The sequence below is a fragment of the Galeopterus variegatus genome, unplaced genomic scaffold (genome assembly GCF_000696425.1).
Source record: "Galeopterus variegatus unplaced genomic scaffold, G_variegatus-3.0.2 Scaffold2343, whole genome shotgun sequence".
Classification (NCBI taxonomy): Eukaryota; Metazoa; Chordata; class Mammalia; order Dermoptera; family Cynocephalidae; genus Galeopterus; species Galeopterus variegatus.
In genome coordinates, this window is record NW_007728454.1 from 46150 (window position 1) to 67509 (window position 21360).

A 21360-nucleotide genomic window follows, 5' to 3' on the forward strand; every position below is an offset into this window, starting at 1 on the left:
TACAAGTGAAAACTCTATTGTTACTGGCCTTTAACCATAGGGAGATAAAATGAGTACTTTTCGTACTATTTAGCACTTTTTGTACTCATATTATCTCCCTCTTGTTAAAGACCAGTAACATTAGAGTCCTCACTTATATATCATCTGTTTAAACTTCAATTTTATCCATAAAATAAAAATACATGCTTCAACATACAGTAGTTTCTCAGTATCTGGGGGGATTGATTCCAGAACTTTCTACAGATGCAGACACCAGAATCTGAGGATGCTCAAGTCCTTGATATAAAATTGTGTAGTATTTGTACGTATCCTATGCACATCCTCTTATATGCTTTAAGTCATTTCTAGATTGCTTATAATACCTAAAACAATGTAAATGTTTTAAAGTAGTTGTTATACTAAATCATTTAGGGAATAATGACAAGAAAAAAAAATCTGCAGATGTTCAGTACGAAAGGCAAGTTTTTACAAAAATACTTTTGATTTGTAGTTGATTGAATCCACAGATGCAGAACCCATGGATACAAAGGGCCAACTGCATGATAATATTGTATTAATTCAGATAAGTAATGAATGACAATAGACAAAGCAAAGATCGGTTTTGATGTTATATACATACAGCATTTTGTCGGAAAGTAGGTGCATTATCATTTGAATCTTTTACTGTTATAATACAAGTTGATGTACCAATCAATCCAAAAAATTGACCATCCATGTCTTGTACTTTCATTATCAATGTGTACTTGTCTACAACCTAAAGACAAAGCAAATATTTAGTCTTGAAAACTTTTGTTTACATCTATAAATGAAACCTCAATTGCACATTCTTCTATTTGTATATATCCATGTTTTTATTCCATTTCCACACCTGCATATATTCTAAGAATTTCGTAGACAAGATTAAGGCTGAAAAAGTAAGCAGAAGTTAAATTACAAAAAGCCATACTAAGAACTTAGACTTATGTTTTAAGTAACAGGTAATAAGGGAAAGTTTTATGGCAATCATGGGGGAGCACAAAATAAGAACATTTGAGTTTTAGAAAGAACATTCTTAAAGGAGATTGAGCATAATTTGGAGTGAGCTGAGCTGGGAATCAAAGCAACCAGTTAAAGACATCCTGCAACAGTTTAAGACAGGTGGTCCAAGTCTGAAGCAGTAGCAATGAGACAGAGAGAAAGGGTGACAGGAAAGGTACTTGGGAGTTAGAATAAAGTAGGACTTGATAAGAGATTTATATACAATTTAAGAGAGAAAGAGGGAGTTGAGACTGATGCTCAGGTGTCCCACCTGGATAGATAGGCAAACAGGGGGTACCACCAACCAATACAGAAAATGCAGAAAAATAGACAATTCTCTGAGGAAGTGAACACTACTGAGATTGGCAAAGAGGGGTGAAAATAATGAATTTTATTTTGCATATGTTGAATTTTATCTGCCTAAAGGAAATCTAAAGAGTAAAGTCCAGAAGGAACCTGCATATACGGCCCCACAGTTAAGGAAGAGATCGTGGCCATAAATACTGTTCTGGAAGACATCAGTATGTAGATGGTGATTGAAATTATGGCAGGAATCAGATTATTCAGAAGTTATCAGATAAGAAGAGTTGAGGATATAAGAAACAATAGCATTTCAAGCATGGGGGAAATAAGACTATGCAAAGGACACTAAAAAGGAAAGATCAGAAAAGCAGGAGGAGAACCAGAAACCTAAGGGAAGAGAGAATTTTAACAAGTGCCAAAAATAGGGACTTAAGGTAACCACTGGATTTGCCAATGAAGTTTGCAGATGGTGTGGTGATGGCGAAATGAAGTCATTAGTTTCCGATACAATCATATTTCTGCCTTTCTCTTTTATCTTACTATTCTTTATCCACCCCTTTTGTTCTTTTATTTTTTCTTCATTTTCCATTTCCCTCTATCTCTTTGCTCCATCTTCATTTTACTTGATCTTCCTTCTACATCGAAAACCTCCCGGAGGTGCTCCTCCCACAGGCTTCAGGATCTCTGATGCCGTTTTTATCCTCCTCTAAATTTATTGTTTCTTTCTTTCCCTTGTTCTTTTTTTTACTTCCTGTGTTGCTCTCCCAATACACTCCATGGTTATTCCCCATAAAATCCTGTTAGATTTTTTACCACCTGGAAAGCAAACCTGAGTTTGACCCCAAAATTGTATCTTACAAGCTGAATAGCCTTAAATTTAATTTTTCTAAACCTCATTATTTTAATTTGTAAAAAATGAGGGAAAACCCTTGTTTTCCCTTGATTACCACATCATCTTAACATAGTGCACAGATACAAAAGCACATTCAAATCGTCCCCTTCAAACTTTCCTATGTATTATTATCATTATATGCTTTATCACATAACATAAAATGTTCCAACCCTACAAGTAAAAATAATGATAACTGAAATCCTTGCTTTTGATTCCTTTACATAAGCTGCAGCCATCCCTTCCTTTTTTTTTTTTTTTTGTCATCGAATTCCACTGATTTCCTCTATCATATCTCTCACAGTCATATCAATCCTTCTATTTATATTATCCCAGTGGCAGTAGAAACCATTAAAGTGTTCCAGTAAAGCTATTTTGTACATATGAAATTGATTCATCTGCCTCAGTCAATAATGCATGTCTCTTAGTTAAATGTAGGCTGACCAAATGGCAGAGCAACAATAACAATGAAAGATGAGAAGATTCAGTCCAACAATTTGACATGGGCAACTCAATCAATCTTTCTGATCATCACATTTCTTTTCTATAGATTATATATAACACCGATCTTGTCAAACAGGAAATTACAAGGATCAAATAAAATTATGAATACAAAATTTGAACATTAAGTGCTATATACAAAACAATATGCTATTACCACTGTCCAAAAAGTGTTACAGATTTTTAATAACTCATTAATTTTATTTTAACTAATCTTATCCTAAGAAAAAGCACATATGTCAATAGTAACTGGATAGGGCTCAGGGTATGATCTACATTCATGGAGCATGCACTACCATTATCCTACATGAGGATTGAAACCTTTGCTGAACTGGAACCATGTAGCCAAACATAAAATAATATTCAATAATAACAATTTTCATAAGAAATATCTTTTTTTGGCTCACCCCTTCTAAACACCAATTGATCTGTATTTCTGTTCCTTACAGCTTCTCTTGCATAAGGAAATAAAAATAATATTTTTTAAAAATTAACAGAAAAACTGCTAGGAATTCTTATTGCCTTATGCCTAAAATAAAATCAGAAACTCTTAACCCACAGGATAGCGAATTACTAAATTATATTCTACACAGCGTGCAAGCTACCTCTCTGTCCATATACTGAGAGATTGTGGTGATTACGCCTGTGCTGGGATGCACAGAAAACAGCCCAGGAGATTTTGGTCTCTGCTCCAAAATGCTGTACTTCAGGCGTGTATGCATCGTGTCTGGTTCATCTCTGTCCGTGGCACAAACCACCCCCACTGTAGTACCTACATAGTAAAAAAAAAAAAAAAAAAAATGTGTAACTTCCAGAATTGCAAAATACGTTTCAAAGTACCTACATTTTAAAAATTTTACCCGCGATGGTGGAAACCTAATTTTAAAAATATTTCTTACCAGAATTATTACATCTTTAGATAGAACTAATCAAGATGTCTTCAAATTTATAACACAAAACACTTCGATGATGAAAATCAAGGTATACTTTTATTTTGCTCACAGTTTAAAATGTGATATAGTAAATCACTAAACAAATTAGTTAAATGGCAATCAAAAATAATATCAAAACATATCCTCACATATTGTAATAAAATGCCTAACTCGAGGGATGAACCATAATTCCTAAGTAACTCAGATTTTTTTTTTAAATTGGACTTTTGTTCAATAGCTAATTCAAGACCTGGTCTGAACCTAAAGATGTGATGCACTTAAATTATCCTGGGCTAATCTGGGCATCAAAGTGTTTGTCCTTGATTTTCCTCTGTTACTATTAAAGAGAAGAGAACCCTTAATGGAGTCTGAAACCAATCACCCATCTTTGAAAAAGGAAAAATGTAACAGAGTCACAGAATCATGAGACTAAAAACATCATAGGTCATCTAATGTAATGAACACCTTTTAGAGGTAAGAGAACTCAAAGGGACTTTCATGAGTTCCCACAAGGAATTAATAACAGCCCCTGCATCAAAAGCTAGCTTTCATACACTACAGTAAACATTTTACTATCTGTATATATCCCATAACATCATGCTGTAGACCACAAATACACACAAGAAAATTTATTTAGGGAAAAAAAAAAAACCCTAGGTTTCCTAGATTTCCAAACCAATGATTTTTTTGCTTTTTAAATGGTACACGTGAGTAGTAAAGAGGTTAACGCTGACGACATCAAATTATCAAAGTAAAATATAAAGGGAAAATCAGATATAAGAATGCAATGAAGATCTAAGTAACTACTAGAAACTTTAATAAGGTAGCAAATTCATCTTTTATGATGGAGTCCATGTTCTTTCAACTTTATGGTGAGTGGTTATTCTCCTATTACAAGTCTCAGAAGATATCATGAAAATCATGTTTAAAGGCCAAGTTAACTGACATACTTTGGGTTTCCACATGTGACAGCAATTGTTTAGGATGAAGAGCATGTGATGTACGTTTCTCTATAGTTATTCCAGCATTCAATCTAAACTGGAAGTGGTGAGGTAGTAATTTTAAGAGAAGAGATAACATATCCTCAGTGGATGTCATTCAACACCTCCCTAAATAAAACTGCATTAAAATATCTATATTGATCTTAGTTTTATTATCCACCCCACCCTGCAGGTGCTCTCTTGGAGCTGATAATAATGATAAACCCACATAATGAGAAAATGAAATAAAGCATATAAACCAAATATGGTATAAAGTTTGAATAAGTGTAAGTTGGCACTCTAGTTAATTAGTATTAGATTAACACCACCAAAAACTCCTGTAATATTTGGTAAGGTACATATTGATGGGAATTGATGGGAGTAAATGCTTTCTGGTAAGTAGATACCAGTCCAATGTCATTGCAGGATAACCTGGCCTTGAGTATAAAATGCTCAATGTTTCAAAAAATGTACACAAACACATTTAACATGAAAGCAGCCTTACCAAGTCTACTACTTTCTGGAATTTCAAAGTTATAAATTACTTCTGTGAAAACAGGATGGTTGTCATTTTCATCCTCCACTTTGATGGGCAGTGGAAGAGGTAAATCTGCTGAATACCCATCTGCAGTTGACGCATAGGCAATCAACTACAAAACAGGAAAAAAACAAGATCAATAGTCCATTAACATCAGATTCTAGCAAACTGAGAATAAGGTGCTCTACTACCTTCTCTGCAAAGCTTTTCAATAATAAGTCACCTCAAAGATTTTTATTCAATGCTTTTTAAATTATCAAAGTGTCAAATGGAGAAACACTACAGCAAAGAGCATCCGGTATTTGGCAGAAATGGCCACACTTCAAGCAAAACCTGTGTCAGAGGACAGAAAAGTCAGGCATGACTCTCCATTATTTTGAGGAATTAAATGTGAATAGAGCCTCAGATGATAGTCCTTTTTCTGCCCATAGTCAGAAAGTTACATTGGGTAGAACAATTAAACCCACTGCAATGAGAAAAATCTCTACTCCATAATCTAAATAAAGCAAAGATTCCCAATCTTGTCACTTTCAAACCCTATTACTGTTTTATCTCATAGACCACATATTTGCAATAGTTTTTCTAACAAAATAAACTTACTAATTTCTCATTGCTAGTTAATCAAAGGCACTGTAAGTTCAAATAGAATGTATTACTATTTAGCATGTGATTACAACATTAAGTTGAACATTTTCTAACCAAAAGCAAAGAATGCCACATGGGAAACACCAATCACATTTCCTCACCCAGCATCTCTTCTCTCTAGGAACGGAATCCCTCTTTCCAATGGGGAATCATTCTCTATGAACCACAGGGATGGCACATGACTCCATAGCATTTACCACATTACACTGAAAATTGGTTACGTCATTCCCCATTGACCGTAAGCTCATCCACATCAGAATGCTAGCTTATTAACCCTTATTTTATTTGAGTTTGATCTCCCACTTTTTTAGTTGTCAGACATGATCTGAGAATCATACATGTGGAAGAAAGATAAAAAAGGTAGTTTGACCAGCAGAGAAAGAGTATCCTTCCAATGGGTTGTGGACATATCCTAGAGACAGGAAAATGTACTAGTGACCACAAAGAGAGAAAGTGTCTCATAAGCGAAATTAAGTTCCTGGAAATTTCCTGGAATTTACATTCAAATAAAACTAAACCTCTTTGCTTCATTTCAGGCTTACCTAATTGAAGTTGAGATAAAGATCCAATCGAGTATTTCGAAATATTGCACATTCTACTTTCCTTTGATTTTAAGATACCCTCTAAGAATAAAATGCAAGGAGACAGGAAAGAGTAGATAGAGAGAGACTGTCGGAAGAAATATAGTGTAATAATTTAAAGTCATGTATATCAATAAAACTCCTACATCAAAAACATCATATTCTTCACGATCCACGGGTTGGGTACAAAACAGATTTCCAGTGTTTTTTTCTATGAAAAACAAATTTAGTGGTTCTTGGTCAACTCCACGCCCACTTATTGAGTAAAAGATGGTATAGTTCTGTGCTGCATCAGATTGAACCTAAAAGGAAAACAAAACATATTAGTAACATTTTTAAATATAATTCAGTTAAAAATGCAGCTGATGTGTTCATGTGTGTGTGTGTGTGTGTGTGTGTGTGTGTGTGTGTGTGTGTGTGTGTAGTGTGTGTAGTGTTAAAGAGAAGATTTCAGTAGAAAGAATAGCAAAGAATGATAATACCCATTGTTGGCAAAGGTGAAGCAAACAGGCTCTCAGGTCCATACAGGTGAGGGGAATGCAGATTGGAATGTACCTCATGGAGGGAAACTGACAAAGTAAAAAGAATGAGCTATGAGAATAAATAGGGAAAACTTCCTGGCAGAGGAAACAGGAATGCACAGGAACCAGGCTGTGGTTGTGCTTGGGGTGTTCACAGAACAGCAAGGAGGCCACTACGGTTGGAGCAGAAAGAGCCAGGAGGAAAGAAAAAAGGGATGAGGAAGTGATGGTAATGGGGGCCACATCATGTAGGTAATTCCAAAGCTTTTCCCTGGAGTCAGAAGGAGAACCCCTGCAGAATTTGAACCAGAATAACATCATTTAACGTTTTAAATTACTGTTTAATTTAAAAATATTTAATCGACACAGATTGTATGTATTCAGGGTGTACAACATGATGATTTGATATGTATATACATTGTGTAGTCATTATCACAATCAAATTAGCACACAATCACCACATGCTATGCATTAGATTCCTAGAACTTGTTCATCTTATAACTGCACGTTTATACTCTTTGATCAATATCTGTCCATTTCCCCCACTCCCAGGCACTGGCAACCAAGGCTGCTTGACTTTTTTAGATTCCACATAGAAATGAGATCTCACAGCATTTGTCTTTTTGTGTCTGGCTCACTGCACTTACCATAATGTCCTCCAAATTCATCCATGTTGCTGTAAATGGTGGGATTTCTTTCTTTTTTATGGTTGAATACTATGAAATGAATACACACACACACACACACACACAACAATTTCTTTATGCATTCATCCATCAGTGAACACTTAGGCAGTTTCCATATCTTCTTGACTACTGTGAATAATGCTGCAATGAACATGGAAGTGCAGATATCTCTTCAAGCTACTGATTTAACTTCCTTCAGATATATACTCAGAAGTGGAATTGCTGGATCTTATGACAGTTCTATTTTAAATTTTTGGAGAAACCTCCACACTGTTTTCCATAATGGCTGTACCAATTTACACTTCTACCAATAGTGTACCAGGCTTTCCTTTTCTCCATATCCTCACCAATACTTGTATTGCTTGTCTTTTTTGACAATAGCCATCCTAACAGGTATGGAGTGATATCACATGTGGCTTTAATTTGCATTTAGTGATATTGAACACCTTTTCATGTACCTGTTGGCCATTTGTATGTCCTCTTTGGAGAAATGTCTATCCAGGTCCTTGGCCCATATTTTAGTCAAATTATTTGTTCTTCTGCAATTGATTTGTGTGAGTTCCTTATATAAACTTAGATATTAACCCCTTATCAGATATATGGTTTGCAAGTATTTTTTTACATTTTGTAGGTTTCCTAAAGGGTATTTTTTTATATTTTAAAAGGACAAGAGCCTTTAGCCCTTTACCTTTATAGTTCTCAAGAATTGTAGTTCTACATTCTAATTCAGATTTAACATTAAAGCATTTTTACTTATTTTTTTACCCTGGAATCTTTTCTCTTACCACTGAAAATCATGGTTCCTTATAGTATTTATTAATCACTTATTTATACTATTCTATTATGTATTTTAAAATAATGTTCAAAATAATACCAATATTACTATGAATAGAATACTGAATGAAATTTAACATTTCCTAACAGCTTGGTTTCTTCTGAGCACATATACCACTAGTAATGTATAGTCAAAATATTATGTTCTGAAGTCACTTGAAATAAGTTTTTTTCCCCTCTTTGGTTTTATCACCAATTTAATACACAGAATGTCTGTTTGTTTTCAATCCCTATAAGGATTGCTTTGCTTCTTTATGATTCACTTTTCTTTTTTTGAATATGTAAAACCTATTTATGTTTTCAAAGTCAAAACTTTATAACAAGAGAAGTCTCATTTCATCTCTGTCCCCTACAGATTATTCTCTCCTGCCATTGATAGCTATTTTTTAAAAATTTGTTATTGATTTATCCTTTAGTTTTTTTTTCACATATCAGCCAATCTATATATTTTTTCATATTGTCCTTTTTCACAAAAAGTAGCATTCTATATACACTGTTGTGTAGCTCACTTTGTCACTTAAAAATATGCATAAAAATGACTCTTCGTTAGTTCATAAAGCTTTCCCATTCCTTGTACAACTGAATAGTATTCCATGTCAACACTCCATGATTTATGCAGCCCCTTACTGATGGACATTGGGTTGCTTCCAATTTTTGCTTCCAATTATAATGCCTCAATGCATAATCTTATGTACAAGTCATTTTCTATTTTTGTCAGTGCATCTAGAGGTGGAAGTGCCGGGTGAAGGTAAACGAGAGTGTGATTTTTCTGGATACTGGCAAACTCTTAGCAAAGATATCACTTTAGAGTCCCAGCACTTATATGCTCCTATAAGAGTTAAATAGCCTTTTCAAAGCTAATTGGAATCTTCTCAGTCAGTTACTGCATACATTTTATGGGGAAAATGAGTTTTCCTCATAAAAGAAAAGAATGCAGAATAGAGAGAAATACTTCCCCTTTAATGAGACTGGATTGGGAAACATCTGTCTGCCCACAGGGGTGCTCTGAGGAAGTCCCAGGAAAGCTGCTCATTTGTGAGAACAGATGTTTAAAGTCTGAAAGACTTTGTGTGAGATGAAGTACTTCTGCTGTTTCTTTATTAAAGCCCATGAGTAAATCTGTGGATATCCTATTTCAGAAGGGGCTGAGTCCAGCCTCTGCTCAGACGGGAAGGCCATCACGGGTATTGAAGACTCTGGGGTATGAGGTGAGAGTAATATTAAAAAAAACAAAAAGGAAAATACTTGCTGCTTTGTTAAGAATAGAATCAGGTGGATGGGTGAGGAAAGAAGCAGAGAAACCACTTAGAAATTCACTGCAAAAATCCAGGAGAAAGATGACTGCTTATTAGACAAACATGGTAGTGGTAAGAGTGGTGAAAAGTGATTAGATTCTGGATATAACTCAAAGGTACAGCCAACAGGATTTGCCAATGGGTTGATATATAATGTAAAGATAAAAGTCAAGGGTGACATATATCAGAGGGTGATAGAATCCCCAAATATCTATTCTGCTCATCTTCTTTAGAATTTATAGCTGAGCACAAGGTTACCCAGAGAATGGCATTTCTCAGCCTCCCTTGCAATTAGGTACAGCCACATGAAAAGGTCAAGGTCAGTGGGATGTAAGACCCAGACTGTGCTCTAGTAGGTGAAGGAGGGTGTTCTCCCTTTGGTCATAGTGATGAGCCATCTCGAACATGTAGGGATGGCCAAACTAAAAAATAAGAAGCATGGGTCCCTGGGGTTTTCTCAGATTAGGACCTCTATACCAGGTCACACATTACATAACAGGAATAAACCTCTGTCTTGCTTAAGCCACTATTACTTGAGATCTCAGTGAAATGCAGCTCTACCATATCTCATAATAACACAGGAATTAAAAGTTTAACTGTGAGAAGAATAGATAAATATGGTAAATTAGGGTTCAACATCTATATCATTTTCTTTTGCCATGTCTATTCATAGTGTAGATGATAGAAAGATTCAAGCCAAAGCAAACTAAAAACTACATTTTCCAGAAACTCTTGAAACCAGAGTTCTGTATTTAAAAATGGACAGTCAGATGTGCTTGCACAAAATTTGAAAGCCGTAAGTGAGGCAGATGTCTGGTTTTTGCTAAGCAGCAGTTTCAAAGCATTTGTTTTCTTTATTTCTTCTTCCTTTTTTTTCTGCAGCAGAAGAAATTCTAGTAGTGATTCGCCAACTCTGTAGGCGTTGAGAGACTGAGTGTGGGTCAATCCTCTTGCTGACATGCAGTGGAGCAGTTCAGAGGTTGTTTTGGAGCTGTAAGAGAAGCAGCTTCCTCATAGTGGTGATTTCCTGACAGTGGTAGTGGCACTTTGGTTCTAAAATTAGTGCTCCAATGCCCCAACAACTAGAAGGATTGAACTGCCATTAACTGAGATGAGAGTATGTTTTTAGGAGAAAAACCAAGCATTTGATTTGTATGCATTTGAAACATTTATTAAACTTTCAGGTGGAAATATCAACAGGCAGTTTAGCCTAGAAAAATGAAGTCTCAAGTATCCAGTGTTTAAATAGTACTTAGAGCCATGAGATTGGATGAGATCCCCTGAAGAGTGAATATAAATAAACAAGGGACAAGGTCCATGGACTGAGCCCTGGAGTTCTCCCAAGTTTAGAGACATGGGGGGCGGAGGGGGATGGGGAAGAACCAGAAAAACATACTAAGGAGTGGCCCATGAGGTTCACAGAAAAATAGGTGAATGGTGTCCTAGAAGCCAAGTGAAGAAAGTATTTCAAAGAAGAAGGAAACATCAACTATCTCAAATGTACATATGTCAAGGACATGAGGACTGAGAGGCAGTGATTGATTTAACAATGCAAAGGCTAAAATTAGCTATGATTAGCATAACTTTGGTAATCAAAAATCAATTCTTAATATGCCTCATCAGTGTTTAAAGTACAATACTCTTGAAGAAGAAACAAGGGTCTAGCACTGAATAGAGTAAAAAATAAGTGTGAAAGACTCTGGCAGGAGAGTTAAAAACGTTAAGTAGAAAGCAGTTCACACCACTGGTATTAAACAGCAATCACAGTAATAGAAATATATGGGGGAAAAGGCAAGTACAAAGCCATAGCCTTACTTCAGTAATTGTTTCAGTTGTGTGTGTCCCCTGTAGCTCTTAATGAAAAGCAGACCTGATCGTGTCATTAGCCTGTTTAAAACCTTTTCCTTGTTTTTAGGATAAAGTTAAACATCACAGCAGAAGCAGACAGCCCGTAAGTTTGACTCCCACCTGCCTCTCTTGCCTCACCTCCCTGCTCCACCCCCATCATGTCTAGAAAAGCCAAGCTCCCCATAGCTCCTCTACAGAGCCATGCCTGCTCTCGCTTCTGTACTTCCCTCTTCTTCCACAATTATTTACCTGCACAAAACTTGCTTATCCTTCAGGACTCAACTCAAATGTCTCCTCCTTTAAGGCTTTTCTTGTTTATTACCACATTATCTCAGGGCTTGTGTTTAGTCCATGTGTTACCAGATCACCCCAAAGACATCTCTATCATGGCACTCGCCACTAAGTATAGTAATCACTAGCCTACTTCAGTCTCCTTCACTAGGCCAATAAACCACATGAGAGCAAAGGCCATGACTAAATTTATTTCTGTCTTTACTACCTACAGCAGAGCCTTTCACAGGATACAGTAGGTTCTCAATAACTACACACTAAATGAATGAATAAACAAAGAAAGATCATTCGATGGCCTTAGAGTCTCTTATGTTATTAGCTTTTTGGTGATTTTCTTTGTCTCATTTCACTCTCTTTTATTACGCTTCATGAACATCTTCAATCAGATCTGTTTATTTTTAAATGTTTAAAGAGTTATTAAGCCTGAACAAAACAGACTCTGAATTACAGCACTCCCAATCAGAAGGAATGTGTACCTACTTGTTGAAGAAATAAAGGGAAAGGGCCCAAAGAATTCTCTTGCATTGAACAAGGAATAGGCGCCCATCTCCTCTTGGCACGCCTGAGGACAGTTTCTTTAGTATGTCTTTTCTTCAATACCTGAATTTAGAGAAAGAATAAACAGATGAACAAAAGCATCACAGTCGATTATGTTATAAAAGGGTAGACAGCCCACAAACCTAATGCCTCTTTGGAGGGTCAGTCTCAGAAATTTCCATGCTGAAGGTAAACTAGTTAATAAAGTTTGCATTAGAAGGGAAAAAAGAATGTATCCATATTTTAACAGTTTCATAAACTAGAGAATTTCCTTTTGTGTATCCTTCTAACACTGACCATACTCACAGGTTAAGAAAATCATCTCTATACTCTTAGTTCTTCTTTCTGTATCCCAAATAGAGGCAGAGGACACATCCTGTCTATAACAGTCTCTAGAAGACACTTACCTGCTCTTTCTGTTAAAATGCCATTCTTTCAAGTGAACCAGAGAAAGAAACTATATGTCCCTGACTGCTTTACTGCTCTGTCTGCACTGTCCATCACGGCAGCCACCAGCCACCACTAGCCATGTGATTATTTAAATTGAAACTAACTAGAATTAAAGAAAATAACAAGTTCTATCCTTCAGTTGCTGCATGCCAACTGCTCAGTAGCCATTGATACTGAGCTGTCATATCAGACAGTGCAGACTACAGAGCATTTCTTTGTTGCAAAAAATTTTATTACACATTTTAGTGATGTCCATCTCATTTCATAATGTAGCAAGGAAGACATTTTATTTCATGAGAATTAATCAGTGAATAATTTTATCAAACATTTAATAAAGTGCTATGCAGTCATTTACATTAGCTTTATCATTAACACAATTAACAAAGATTAGGTGTAAGCCAGCCTAAACCTTTCATCATTTTGTGATATTTCATAATGGTATTCCTCTTGATAAATTGTGTGTTGTGTGTGTGTGTGTGTGTGTGTGTGTGTATCCTTTCATCATTTTGTGATATTTCATAATGGTATTCCTCTTGATAAATTGTGTGTTGTGTGTATGTGTGTGTGTGTACACACTTTTGCATGCTATTGCACAGCATGGGAAATATAAGAGTATTGTACCTTTCCAAATTGTGAACAGAGTGAATTTCAAATGTTCTCACCACAAAAAAATGTTGAGTATATGAGGGGATGAATATATTCATTAGCTTGATTTAATTATGCCACATTGTGTTCATAAATTATAACATCACTGAAATAAATGTACACAATTATAAATTGTTAATTTACAACTTTAAAAATTCTGATTATTGTAACACAGGTGTGACCAAACTGACACTGGTGCACAAAAGCCATTAGTTAATCAATTTGGAGGTGAAAGAAGCCTTCACAGAGGAGGTATTACTTAGATTTAACAAGGTAAAAACAAAGCTAGTGTTTCCCTAGTGTTAAGAAAGGGAGCAAAAGAGAAAGAGAGGGAGAGAGGGGAATAGATGAAAGAAGGGAAAGGAGAGGAAGGAAACGTGAAAGAAAAGAAAAGGGAAAAAGACCCTATTTATCCTTTGGTCTTCTTTGTTACCTTTAATAAGAATATTTTAATTAAAAGAAAAACATGACTAAAAATATTCAATGTACTTTGCCTACCTTCCTCTGATGTTTCAGGAGCACAGTAATCTCTTTCTGTATCTGTTTCTTTGTGTCAGAAAGCAATATGGTGAATGACATTTTCTCATCAGACAACACAACAGCTCTAACTGTGTACACCGACCCATCATCTAGAACTCTGAAATCAGAATCACTTGAATGGATGAAGTCTGCAGACCTGAGGCACTCTTTCAAATTAACTGCAGGTAAAAAATTCCAAGTTGTAAGGTAGAGATGCATGCAAACAACAACAAAAAAAAGTGTTAAAAGAATTTATACAATCTTCTTGAAAATCATAAAGTCAAATGAAATAAACCAATCACTTTACATTTACAAAATATCTTAACCCGTCTTTCTGCATTATTAAAAAAACGATCATTTTCTTTCAGTTAAAAACTAATAATTTTTGATTGTATATTTCTATTAAATAAGACGTTTTAAATGTTGATATGCTTCTAATAGTGTTATGGAAATGATCTTCCAATTAAAAAGGTGTGTACATTACAATCATGACAAAGCTTAGCTACACGCCCCACACACACCTGAATAAACAAGTAGAAAAGTTTCCTTAACAATACGGTCTGAGTCTTTTAAGACACACTTATCTTCAGCCAAAAGTTATGTACATGAATCCTAAGAGCATGGAGTGTATGTGTTATGCAAACAGTCAAGTAAGGAAAATCTGTCTCTGAATTCTTCCCACTGGCACTTTCCTGTACATTTTTCCTCCCTGGAGGCCCACAGTTCTCTACGTGTTCCCAAATTTCCAGAGTCCCCTACTGAAACTCTACATTGGGTCTTCCCTCCTTGGGAACTTCACCCTGTAGTAAAAGGTAATAAAATACAAGAATCAAAAATGTACCTGTCTTCCCCGAATTCTTCAACTATCTGCCTTAACAGACACCAAACTGAAAAATTAATAGTCATTTAAGTAATAACCTCCCAAAGGATTCATATGCTACCCATGTACAGTATTTTCACTTTAATCCAAATCTGTCACAAGTGGAAACGTTTAGCCAAAAAGATGTGAATATCTTTAGGGACAATGACACATTTCTGTCATCTTCACATTTTTAGCAGAATAAACTCTTGCTTACTCCCCTGGAGAAACACCCCTCACCTCTCTTTACATCCTTTTATTTCCTTCCTCACCACAGCAAGAAAAATGACATTTGCTTAATAAAATTATATGAGCGCACATTAACCAAAAATGGGACACATTATTCAAAAAGTAAATTTGGTATCTCTGGGACAAGTTATACCTCTTTTAAAAAGTATGATGCTTACTGCAATGTTCCCTATACCCACATGGAAAGACCACCTCGTGGACAGAGCTTTCCAGTAGTTGGGAAAGTTTGAGGCTCCCCAGCTTCTCAGTGCTTAGTGTGCAAACGGTTGATTAAGTTCAGTTTTGAATGAAACAGCTCACCTTGTTATGTTCTTCAATGCAACCATAGCACCAATAAAAATACTGCTCTGATTCTCTTAGCTCCTTATCTACATTTCTCTAATGCTTAGAGTCATAGAGTAATGAAAGTGCTGTGTTTTATATGTCATAATTTATGTAATTTTAAAATTGTTAAAACATAAATGACTACAAAACCATGCATTAGGTCATTTGCACTAGAATCAACTACAGAATTCAATGCAGTCCTAAAGAGCAGAAACTGTATGTAAAATGATCTCGAACTGTGACTACCTATACGTAGATTCACACTTACTCCAAAAGGCAAAGATGGGATGTCATGTTCTTTCCAGCCTAGGTAAACTAAATTTTTATTTTAAAAAGACTTGTGAAATTTCTCACCTCTGCCAACCATTTTGTCTGCTTCCAGTTTAGATGGTACATTAAATATCACCTTTCTGCAGGCTTCCCCATCAAAACTGAAGACCTAGATAAAAAAAAAAAGTTCACATAAATAAGTATAAAATAAAGAACAAAGGGCCGGCCCGGTGGCGCACTGCTACAGTGCACCGTTGGGAGCGCGGTGGCGCTCCCACCGAGGGTTCGGATCCCACATACAGACCGGCTGCTCACTGGCTGAGCAAGGTGCGGGAGCAACACCGAGGGTTGCGATCCCATTGCCGGTCCCGGTCCGGTACGGGCGCAACACTGAGGGTTGCGATCCGTTGCCGGTCACGAAAAAAGACAAAAAAAAAAATAATAATTAAAAAATAATAATAAAAAATCAAATAAAGAACAAAAACCACACAATCATCTCAATACATGCAGAATAAGCAGTTGACCAAATCTAACACCCATTTACAATAAAAACCCTCAAGAAACTAGGAATACAAGGGGACTTTCTCAGTATGATAAAGGGCATCTATGAAAAATGTACAACTAACTCCACACTTAATGGAGAAAGGCTGAATGCTCTCCTCTAACATCAGGATCAAGACTATGATGTCTGCTCTCGCCACTTTGTGTGGAACTCACAAAGCTCCAACACTGTCCTGGAGCTTCTATCCAGGGAAATTACATAAGAAAGCAAAATTAAAGACATCCAGATTGGGAAGGAAGAAGTAAAATGGTCTCTATTCACAGATGACATGATCTTTTATATAAAATCTCCTAAGGAATCCACTGAAAAACTATCAACAGTAATAAATGAGCTCAGCAAGGCTATAAGATACAAGATCAACACACAAAAATCAACTACATCCTGTACATTAGCAATGAAAATTCTGAAAACAAAATCAAGCAGACAATCCCATTCACAATAGTATCAAGAAGAATAAATATTTAGGAATAATGTGAAGTTGAACACCCAACTCACACCGTACATAAAAATTAACTCAAAATGGACCACAGACCTAAATGTAAGAACTAAAACTGTTGGGCCTTTAAAAAACTAACACCACCTTAAAGTGACATTACAAGTGGATTAACGTGGCAGCCTAAGACGGCGCCGGGAGAAAGCAGGGTGGGAGTGTCTGCGGGAACCTTGCCTTAGCCCTTATTGGACACACTTGTGAACACTGCGTAATTGCAATAGCTAGGTATTGAGACAGGATGCATGTCCTTAACCCTTAAGCTGATTGGAGGATGTAAAAAACCTGCCTTTGCCATTTACCTTTAAAAGCCAATGCTTGTGTGTTAGTAAACGGAACTGCTTTGACAGAATCCCCACCGCGTCTGAATGTCCTTTAACTGGGCTGGTTTGGGGCCGGTGGTGTGCTCACCTCTCTTCACGGCTCTCTTCCCCTGTCTCCTTCAAAAGGGGACTGGAGGGAAAGAGGAATCCCGGGCCGTTGGCTCGCCCACTGAAAGGAACGAGGCTAGGGCTGTACGAGTCGGCTGCTGGTGGCGGACCCGACAAAAACTATTTAAAGGAAAACTTAAGAGTAAATCTTCATGATTCTGGGTTAGACAATGATTTCCTACATATATCACCAAAAATACAATGCTAAAGGAAAATGAATAAACAGGATTTAATCAAAATTAAAAACTTTTGCTATCCAGAAGATAACATAAAAAAGTAAAAATACAACAGATCGAATGGAAGAAAATATTTTCAAATCATATAACAATAAGAGACTTGAATCAAAAAAAAATCTTACAACTCAATAGAACAAAGACAAATAACATAAAAATGGGCAAAGAATTTGAATAAATATTGCCATGGATTGAATTGTGTCTCCCAAAGTCATGTATTAGAAATTTAATCCCCACTGTGATAATGTTAAGAGGGTGGGAGGGCCGGCCCGTGGCGCACTCGGGAGAGTGCGATGCTGGGAGGGCAGCGGCGCTCCCGCCATGGGTTCAGATCCTATATAGGGTTGGCCGGTGCGCTCACTGGCTGAGCATGGTGTGGGTGACACCAACCCAAGGGTTGCGATCCCCTTACCGGTCACAAAAAAGACAAAAAAAGACAAAAAAAGACAAAAAAAGACAAAAAAAGACAAAAAAAGACAAAAAAAGACAAAAAAAGACAAAAAAAGACAAAAAAAGACAAAAAAAGAAAAAAAAAAAAAAAAAAAAAAAAGAGGGTGGGAAATCCTATTATGGTAATTGAAAGGTGGGGCCTTCAAGAGGTGATTAGATCATGAGGACTATGCCCTAGTGAACAGATTAATTCATTAATGGTTTAATGGTGGAAATCGGTGTGGTTCTGACAGCTTAATAAGGAAAACAAGGGAGGAAATTAGTCTCTCTCCAGCTCAATCCATTCACCATGTATCACCCTGTGTCACAGTAGAGCTGCCACCACTGAGGCCCTCATCAGATGTGCCCCCTGGACTGTGGACTTCCCAGCCTCCAAAACTATAAGAAATAAATACTGTTCTTTATCAATTACACAGTTTCAGATATACTGTTTAATAAGCAACAGAAATGGACTAATAATAAACAGACATTATCCATAACAGATATGCTAATGGCCAATAATCAGATGATAATATGTCCAACATTGTTAGGCATTAGGGAAATGCAAATCTAAACCACAATGAGATACCCACTCAGAGAGCTAAAACAAACAGGACAAAAAATAACAAGTGAAAATACTGGAACTCTTGGAAAACAGTTTGGCAGATTCTCAAAAAGTTAAATGTAAACTTAACTTATGATCCAGCAATTTCACTCTACCTAAAAGAATTAAAAACCTATGTCCACACAAAAACTTGTACATGAATATTCATAGTACATAGCATTATTCACAACAGCCAAAAAGTGGAAGCAACCCACATGTCCATCAACTAGTGAATGGATCAACAAAATGTAGTATATACATACAATGGAAAGTCATTCAGCTCTAAAAAAGAAACAAAGTACTAATACATACTACAACATATATAAACCTAAAAAACATTATGATCAGTGAAAGAAACCAGACACAAAAGACACATATTGTATGATTTTATTTATACGACATCTTCCAACCACGAGTAGATTCGTGGTTGTCTAGGACTAAGGGTAGGAATAGGGAATGGTTATAAACGGGAAAGAGACTTCTTTTGAAGGTGATGAAAACCTTCTAAACTTAGACCGTGGTGATGATTGTACATACTGTAAATTTGCTAAATTTCATTGAATTGTACACTTTACAAGGGTGAATTTTATGGAATGCAAATTATATCTCAATAAAGCTTTTTAAAACAAAAGAGGACACATTGTCATTGATAGAAAAACAATTCTTTCCACATTTACCTCTACAGATTGGCAGTGAGAGGCTCTTTCAAATTTACGAATTTATTGACATAAGTAATTTCAGCAAAATAAAATAGAACAATAACCACAACAAAGTATTTCATTTCTGATATAATCAAAAATAAAACACATTTCTACAAGAAGTTAAAAGATTTTAATTCATGGTAACATAATTGTAAGTATATGTATATGTAAATATATACATAATAAGAATTCTTCTAATGTGTGCTGTACAGGTTACTGCTCTTCTCAGAGATGTACCTTACCCTTGCTTGAATTAGTTAAGGTTAAAGAAAACACTTCAAACATGGGACAAATAGGGTCAACATGTTATAGTGTTGTTTAATTTAAATATAATTAGCCAAAAGTCATTTTCAGGAAATCATAATCAGATTTCTAACTGAGAAAATGAAGTAAACTGTTTTCCCTTCAAAAAATTTTGACCAGATTATACAGGATCAATTTAATATTGTCCTTAAGCATATAGTTGTCAGCTTGGGGTGAAAAATGGTTTACGTTAACAATGCACGTATTGGTCCAAACCTATTTTAATTCTGTATTTGATATTTTTGAATTGTATTGGAATTGGAATATATTCCAGTAATTCTAATATATGTCAATAATTCCATTGGAAGCCACGTCCAATATATTTTAATCACATCTCTTTTTAAAATATTTTTAGTTACTGTGAAATATTTAAATCAAATAAAACATAGTTTAATAAATGTTCAATACCCTTTGAGACTTTTAGAAAATTAACATTTTGCAATTTTTGCCTCATTTTTTAAACAAAATTTACGTATGTGGCTAGAGTCCTACATTCTATTCCATTTCTATCTCTTCTCCAGAGAATAGTTTCTTCTGAAGCTGGAGTTTATACTTCTGTAGAGTTTTATACTTTTATTATACATGTATGTGCCCATAAAATATAGGCTGGTGTTGTGTAGTATGTATTTATATGCATTCCTTTGCAATTTGCTTTTTTGACTCAACAACATGTTTGAGATTTTTCCATGAGTTCATTTTAATCATTCCCCTATTGATGGTCATTTAGGCTGTTTTCCATTTTTTCTATTACAGATGATAATGCAGTGAACAGCCTTGCAGGTGCAAGATGTCGATACATATCTCCAATAAAAAGTGCTGTGCCATATATGAACACCTTCAATTTCATTAGCTATTGCCAAGTTCCTCTCCAAAGTACTAATATCGGTTTACATTAATGCCTTTGGAGTATAAATCTGTCTCTCAGATCCTCTCCTTCAATTAATTTTATGACTTTTTAAATTTTTGCTAATCTAATGACTGCGGTTTTAATTTTCACTTCATAATTTCTCATGAAATTGAGCATCTTTCCTTGTGTTCATTTGCCACGGATCTGTAAATTGTCTATTCTTTACCTCTAATCATTTCTCTGTGAAGTTTGTCCTTTTTTAATTTACCTTTTACTTGTAGGTTTATGTGGTTTGTTTTTTCACTTTTTGTGGAATCTTTTGGTAAACAGAGTGTTTCTATTTTAAAGTAGTCAACTTTATGAATCATTTCTGCTGACCTGGATTTTTGTGTATTATTCAAGAACTCCTCCTCTATCCTAAGCATATTATTCAATATTTTCTTTTAAAAATTGTTAAGTTATTTCTAACTTTTAAATATTTTACCCACCTAGAATGTGTTTGTGCACGGTTCATCTTCACTATATTCTCTTTTGCCATTACAGATAGCCAACTGATCCAGAACCACCATAATAATTCTTCCTTTCTTACCCGATAATGCCACATCTGTAACACGCATGGCTCCACAAATAGCGAATGTTTCTGGGCTCTCTGCACTGCTTGATCTGCATTCATGTTTCTCTCTACATCAATACTGTACAGTTTTAATTAATGTAGCTTTATAATAAATCTTAGTGTTTCTTATAGTGAACCGATCCCTATCACCTTCCTTTAATGTATCTTTTCTCTTTTTAGACTTCAACTCTCACAAAATATTTATGATCAGCTGACAAAGTTCCATAAAAAATTCTTTTCAGATTTTGATGAAATTCCATTTTATTCATATATTAATTTAAGCAGAATTTGGCATTTAGGACTGTTGGGTCTTTTCATACATAAACATGACTCATTCTCCATTTATTAACAATTTTTCCTTTTGCCTTTGACTAAACCTTTATAATTTTTCTTTTTTTTTTTTTTTTTTTTTTTTTTCTTTTTTTTTTTTTTT

At 35.5% G+C, this 21360-nt stretch overlaps 1 protein-coding gene across 1 annotated transcript in view; it reads right to left on the reverse strand.

The window, feature by feature from the left end:
* The window catches only part of DSC3 (desmocollin 3), a 55281-nt gene that overhangs the window by 27250 nt on the left and 6671 nt on the right, over positions 1-21360 (reverse strand). Inside the window, exons 2-8 of the mRNA XM_008581387.1 lie at positions 15799-15883; positions 13992-14191; positions 12342-12461; positions 6533-6688; positions 5128-5272; positions 3316-3482; positions 620-754 (exon numbers count right to left, since the gene is read on the reverse strand). Of these exons, the coding sequence (XP_008579609.1) occupies positions 620-754; positions 3316-3482; positions 5128-5272; positions 6533-6688; positions 12342-12461; positions 13992-14191; positions 15799-15883 (1008 nt within the window). The remainder of the gene's footprint in view (positions 1-619; positions 755-3315; positions 3483-5127; positions 5273-6532; positions 6689-12341; positions 12462-13991; positions 14192-15798; positions 15884-21360) is intronic.